We start from the raw sequence: 7,406 nt of genomic DNA, 5'->3' as shown, positions 1-7,406 counted from the left end.
TGAAAATCTGCCATAGAACCAACAAATATTTGTTCTTTTCTTTGTATATTTAACCAATAAAACTTATGACCTTCAACATAAAGTGTATATAGTTTTATAAAGATCCATCAACTAGCATGGGCATTTAGAATGGGGTCAACCATATTGGAACACCCTGTAAATGCTTAACAAACTGTTAACAAATACTTCCCAAATCAACAATAAATCATTTATCAACAATTTACTAATGATCTATTAACTAGTAAAACGGATAGTTATTATAAAGTGTTACCAACAATTTATTTACCAGTGTTGGGCAGGTTACTTTAAAAAAGTAATTAGTTATAGTTACTCACTACTTCTTCCAAAAAGTAACTGAGTTAGTCACTGAATTACTCGATAGTAAAAGTAACTAGTTACCAGGGAAAGTAACTATTAAAGTTGTTGTATGTAAAAGAATTTGAAATTTTCTGAGCAGTATTCGAGTCAGTTGAATAGAGAAGAAAAGACAGGTAGTTGTGTTATAGAACCTTGTCATATTTATTGCACCTCACCAGCAACAGATTTATCCGACACTTGAAGTGCAACAAAAATAAACAGATTTCAACTGCTTACCACAGATGTCGACAAAAGCTTTGCTCCGGCACATAAATTACACTTTACATGCACGTTCTTTCCTTTAATTTCGACCAACTTGAAATAGTGTTTAGGGACAAGTTTTCCTCTGAATGCTCTGCCATCATATCCCTCTGCATCTGTTTTGCGTGTGTGTATTTGCCGCACGCGCTGTCCCGGTTTGTGTGTGAAAACACCGGCTCTGAAGTACGTGCGCTATTCGGCTCGAGCGTTTACGTCACAGAATGGGGGATCACTTGACATTTGACAACAACGCAGCCATATTGGAAGCAGGTCCGGCTCGCGGGACATTAAACTTTTAACTTTCCAGTTCGATGAGACAAACTCGTTACTAAGGCGAAGAAAAGATATGTGATCAAACTTAAGGATGTTAACAATGTTGACCCTTACGAGCAAGCCGAAGACAAATGGAGTAAAGATGTTGACGAGCTTCCACAATTACGCGAAATGGACATTCTGCTGTATTTATTGTTTGGTGTATGTTACTAAACTCATCAGCGATTCCGAAATTACAAATCGCTACAAAGCTACGAACAGTTTCGCTGCGGATGTGTGCAGGACCTGCACATTATGACCGTATCAAACGGCAACTCCATTGTTCTTGCGAAGGTAGGCTATGTGTGTTTACTATTTTCATTGAACCTGAACACACCCCAAGTCTTTGATGACAAATAAAAAGAGCAGAGTAGACTTGCTACGGCTGGTAGTTTCTTCAATTAATTAAAAGTCAGTAACGGTAACGGCGGAAAAAATAATTAGTTAGATTACCCTGTTACTGAAAAAAAGTAACGGCGTTATTTATAACGGCATTATTCCCAACACTGTTTTTTACACATAACTAAACTATTGAACTGTTGAACTATTTGCGCACATAACAACGGGTAAGGCTCTCGGCTGCTCCCAGTTGAATGAGGTGGCTCCCAATAATCTGATGAGTCTGGATCAAGATCGGTCTCACTTTTTCATCATCTTCATCATTGGTTTCAACCGTGGGCTCAGGAGTAACGCAATGTGAGCTCTGCAGAACGCATGTGGAAGCTGACGCTGTTGTGGCCGTCATCGTCTGTCTCATCAATAGGGATGGGAATCAAAATCCGATTCCAATTCGGAACCGGTTCCGAGTGTTTCGAGGCCTCGACATCACAATGAAAAAGCCTTAACGATCCCTTTAACGATCCCTAAAGACGCATATTGCGTCGTGACGTGTCTTGTTGTCCAGACGCATCAAACTAGCATGGCGCCAAGAACCACTCGCTTCAAAGTTTGGCTACACTTCACCAGGAAAAAGGGTGACAATGAAAGGTTACGATAGTTTAGCACGAGCATTGCCGCCGTAAACATAACAATGACAGCACGTAGGTTCGAACACTCGAAAGTGTGTCTTCACTTCACGAGGAAAAATTACAACAAAGCGACTTGCAGACATTGCGAGATGGAAATAACTGCATCGGGAGGGAATAGACTGCACTGTCCTCACCGAGACACTAAGGCTCAGTCTTGGCTATACAGCTAGCTAAACTCCCAAATGACGATGCAGAAGACGTTGGTATAATAATTTGCTGACTTTATTCAACCATCACTTGAAACTAAAAATAGAAATGAAACAAATCAATTTCGTCCCTAATAACAAACAGGTTTGCATCAACGTAAATCAGCGATGATTAGCTGCTAACACAGTAATAACAAACAGTAAGCATGCGTTCGCTAGCATTAGCACATCTTTTAAACCACTACAGAACTGGATTTAAGTGTCCGATCGCGAGTGGAAACACACAACAACAACACAGAAGATGATACATACAGGCGTTGGCTCTGTAGATGTTTTACAAACATTAACAAAGAACGTAGGCTCGTGGCAGTGTTTCTCTTTCTCACTAACTTGCTCACTCGCTTGGATGCGGCATTTCTTCTTCTTCGCGTGGAAACGCGCTCTTCTTCACGTGAGCGCGCTCTTCTTCGCGTTAGGAAGCGCAAGGGCGCCACCACTTGAGCGTGAAAGCGCCATAAATAACGCATGCATTTCAATATACTGGTAAATAAAACAGGGGTCCCCACTGGGAAAACCCATTGGCAGTGTATCAAATACTTGTTCTCCCCACTGTAGATATTTTATTTATTTTTTATTTTTTTTAAGGTTTGATTTTTTTTTTTTTAGGAAGAATAAAGCCTGTTGAGTTACCAGTTGAGTAAAAAAAATATTTCCATATACCGGCAGTGTATAGTATATACTATATGGCAATAGGCCTATGTTTTGTTTTTTAAAAAATAAAACTGAATTTTTATATACAGATGGAGGAGGCACACTTTAGATATATTAAAGTTAGTAGGCATCTTAGAGTGGACTTCGAGTGAAAATCTCGAGGCCGGGCCGAGTGTCCTCTTATGTTCACCAGTGTCGGGAGTAACCCCGTTATAAATAACGCCGTTACGTAGCAGCGTTATTTTTTCAGTAACGGGGTAATCTAACTAATTACTTTTTCCGCCGTTACAACACCGTTACCGTTACTGATGGTCAAAAGCGGTGCGTTACTTACTCTGAATAAATTGAAGAAACTACCAGCCGTGTCGAGTAGACTCTCTGCTCTGTTGATTTGTCATCCAAGACTTGGGGTGCGTTCAGGTTCGAGAATAGCGCACGTACTTCTGACTCCAAGCTGTTTGTCCCTGCTCATTCAATTAGACAATGCTTTCCAAAGTTTGGTAACGTTTCTGTGTTTGCTACACCTGATTCTAGCCTTGTTCCCATCTCCCACTGTCAGCCAGCAATTATTCTGCTTCCATCTTGAGAACGGCAGGCGCTTTGAAGGTGACGTGAATTGTCGGGAAACGAGCCTACCTAAATGCAGCCCCTCGAGAGCTGCGATGGAAGTGATTGTGATTGGCTGAGGGTTACAGTCATGTGTCGTGGTAAGCCAATCAGAGCCGGTGATTTCACAAGCAAACCGGAACAGCGCGTGCGGCAAACACACATACGCAAAACAGATGCACAGGGTCGGGATGGCAGAGCATTCAGAAGAAAAATTGTCCTTTAAGAGGTGGCGATATAGACACTCTTTCAAGTTTGTTGAAATTAAAGGAAAGAAGCTGCATTTATGTCCCGGGGCAAAGCTTTTGTCGACATATGTGGTAAGCAATTCCAATCTGCTGAAGCACCTAACAAGTTAACTACCTGTCTGTTCTTTTCTATTCCACTGACTTGAATACTGCTCACAAAATTTGAAATTCTTTGACATACAACAAGTTCTTTTTAAAGTAACGGAAATAGTTACTTTCCCTGGTAACTAGTTACTTTTACTGTAGAGTAATTCAGTTACTAACTCAGTTACTTTTTGGAAGAAGTAGTGAGTAATGTAACTAATTACTTTTTTAAAGTAACGTGCCCAACACATCAACTATATGTAAAAAACTATGGCCAAGAATAGTGTTCATGGGAGGAAGTCATTGCTGCCCAAAAAAAAAAAACATTGTTGCTTGTTTAATGTTCGCAAAAAGGGTCTTGGACACTCTACAAAAGATTTGACAAAATATTTTGTGTACTGATGAAGCAAAAGTTGAATTGGTTGAGATGAAAACCACAACGTCATGTGTCGAGGAAAACTGGAACAGCTCACCAAACCTCATCCCCACCGTGACGCATGGTGGCGGGAGCATCATGACTTGGGGCTGTTTTGCTAACTCAGGGCCTTAACAACTTGCAATCATTAATGGAAGAATGAATTCAAAAGTTCATCAGGATATTTTGCAGGAAAACCTGAGGCCGTCTGTCAGACAGTTGAAGCTAAAAAGAGGATGGATGCTGCAACAAGACAATGATCCAAAACACAGGTGTAAATCAACTTTTGAATGGTTTCAGAAAAAAAAAAAATACAAGCTCTGGAGTGGCCAAGTCAAAATTCAGACTTGAACCCCATTGAGATGCTGTGGCATGACCTAAAGACAGCGATTCATCCCAGACATCCCAGGAATCTGACTGAACTAAAAGCAGTTATGTAGAGAAGAAGGGGCCAAGATTAGTCCTGATCGATGTGCCAGAGTGATCTGCCGCTTCAGGAAGCATCTGGTTGAAGTTATTGCTGCCAAAGGTGGGGGCTCAAAATACTAAATGTGATGGTTCACTTACTTATTTTCCCCCCCTTCTGTCATTGTTTGCATATTATTCTCATTAAAATATGAAAACCTATGAATGTTTGGGTGGTTTTAGATGAGGCAGACACTGTTCTTTCATCTGGATGATTTTGACAAACATCAGATCACATTTGGGGATTTTATGCAGAAATGAGAAATTCCAAAAGGTTCGCATACTTTTTCATACCACTGTATATAGTCGCATCGTCTCAAAGTATGATTTTAATTCCAATAATAATGCTATTTGAGATTTCATTTGTCATGTCATCTACACTATAATGGTCTTATGCGTCAACCTTTGAATTGCTGTCCACTGTGCTGACCACGGTTCCTGAAAGGGTTAAAGGCATTTACTGTCATTTTTTTTTTTGTACTCATTGTGATGCTCGTGTGTTCGAGTGTGTAGCCTGTAAGAGGCGGTGACATTGCAGCGATGGTGTTGCATGGTAACGCAATGCATCAAAATGGAGCATGAAAACATATAAAACGTGCGATGGCAGTGCGATAAGACTCGAGGTTTCCAGCCTCACTGTTTGTTTTCCTTTCTCATTGTATCTCTAACATTCATGCAAGGTATTTTACAAGTGAATGTTACCACAGGGTTAAGCCTTGCGGAACGAACAGTTTCTGCCAGCTTGACTACCTCCTTTTGCATGATTTTACTATTTCTCAATGGGATCATGTTGTTCACTTTGAGTAACAGATGTATGTTTCGGGAGACATCGCGCTACATCCTGCTCTATAACCTGTTGCTCGGGGACACGCTGCAATTGGTCGTCTCTCAACTGATGTATTGTTTGACCTCCTTTCGCATCACCCTAACGTATCCTGCGTGTGGTGTACTGGTCCTTCTCGGTAATCTCTTCAGTAAGATTTCTCCTTTGGTTCTGGTGGCTATGTCGCTGGAGAGATATGTGGCTGTGTGCCACCCTCTCAGACACGCCTCCATCATGACCAGAGGGAACACAGTGAGGACCATGCTTGGAATGTGGATTGTGTGTTTTATAATTCTTCTGATTCAAGACCTATTAATTTTGATGTTTCCTTTTGAACAGCTGGAGAGTCTCCAAATGACACAGCCATGCAATTCCATCGCTATGTCCCTCCTGCCAATGACTGAAATGTTCCAAAATACCTACTCGGTTTTTGTGTTCTTTGTTGCAGGCCTGGCCAACATTTCCAGCTACGTTGGCATAGTCATAGCAGCCAGATCGGCAGCCACGGACAAAGTCTCTGCGCGTAAAGCAAAAAGCACATTGTTGCTGCACCTGGTGCAGCTAAGCCTCAGCCTTTTGTCTGTGATCTACCCCAGCATCCTCATAATTCTCTCAACTTTGTTGAACTGGGTAGCTTTTAACCAAATACAGATCTTTCTGTTTGTGTGCTTTTTCTTACTGCCCAGAACTCTGAGCTCACTCGTCTATGGGCTGAGAGATCAAAGCCTCCGAATTGAACTCCTCTATCTATTCTGCTGTCGCGCCAAAGGGCCGGTCAAAGCTGTTGTGTCCTAAGAGCATTATTCTTTCCTTCTGCCTCTGCATTCAAACCTTACAAACGCTACAGCTTTCAACTCCGAGAAACATTTAGACTACATGTATAAGTTCTACCTTTTGTCATCACATTTATTTGTCATTAGTGTTCATCGGCTGAAAACAGGGCGTGTCCGTACAAATCTATTGTAATACGCATGAAACAAACAGCTACAGAATTTCAGCGATGTGTGACACTGACTTGTGGGAGGAAAAAGGCTCTAGTGTGATGTGAAATGCTTAATGTGACTCCATTTTATATTTGTAATGACATGTTTTCAAACTATTTTGTTCTCATGTATACTTAGAATTGCTGACTTGAAGAATTACATGTGTTAGTCTACAAGGTGTACATTTATTGTGATTTTATGAATAAAGAGCATTTGAATCAAGCAAAATCTTGTCGGAGTCTTGCTTACAAGTGAGAGCTTTCATAGAGGGCTTATCACATGTGCAATGCGCAGGTATCTCCACTCCTCTTTCTGTTTTTATTCATTTTCATTTTATTCATTTTGTTTCTAGATTGACATTCATGTAGAAAGTATTGAACTTTTATATTTTTCATAGTAATAGAAAAATATTCCAAATAAAATAGTCATTGATTGTGTATGGGGCATCCCTCTAACCCCAGAAGGGGCAGTATCCGTGTCATCCTCAAGCTCGGGTCCTCTACGACAGGCCTGCGAGTTTGAGGGTTTTGCACATGAAGCAGAATGATGCTCAGGCTTGCCAAGAAAGCATGATATATGTAGAAATGCTGTTGTGCAATCCAAAATCCACAACAATAAAGAGCAAAAACATCAACATCAAAACACCCTGAATGAGAGAAAATAGAAAACAAAAGATCCACATGGCAAGCACGGACCTGGTTGTGTTCTTTCTGGCACTGATGGTGGTGTGTCTGAGATTGTGGCACACAGCCACATCTCTCTCCAGGGACATTACCACCACCATCAGAGGAGACATCCTACTGAAGAGTTTGCTAAGCATTGCGAGCACGCCGCACACAGGAAACATGAGGGTGATGCGGCAGGTGCTCAGCATGTACATCAACAGGGTTAGGTTAGCTGCAATGTGTCTCCAAGCAGAAGGTTGTATAGCAGGATGTCACGGTGCGTCTCTCGAAACACATATTTA

The 7,406-nt window shown here is 41.2% G+C and overlaps 1 protein-coding gene across 1 annotated transcript; it reads left to right on the top strand.

Moving 5' to 3' along the window:
- Positions 1-5,393: 5,393 nt before the first annotated feature.
- Positions 5,394-6,251, top strand: LOC130911262 (odorant receptor 131-2-like). The gene has a single exon (XM_057829107.1). The coding sequence runs from the start codon at positions 5,394-5,396 to the stop codon at positions 6,249-6,251; it is 858 nt and encodes a 285-aa protein (XP_057685090.1).
- Positions 6,252-7,406: the final 1,155 nt, after the last annotated feature.

Source organism: Corythoichthys intestinalis, unplaced genomic scaffold (assembly GCF_030265065.1).
Source record: "Corythoichthys intestinalis isolate RoL2023-P3 unplaced genomic scaffold, ASM3026506v1 HiC_scaffold_23, whole genome shotgun sequence".
NCBI lineage: Eukaryota > Metazoa > Chordata > Actinopteri > Syngnathiformes > Syngnathidae > Corythoichthys > Corythoichthys intestinalis.
The sequence above is the reverse complement of the archived record's forward strand: the minus strand, read 5'-3'. Positions and strand labels throughout refer to the sequence as shown.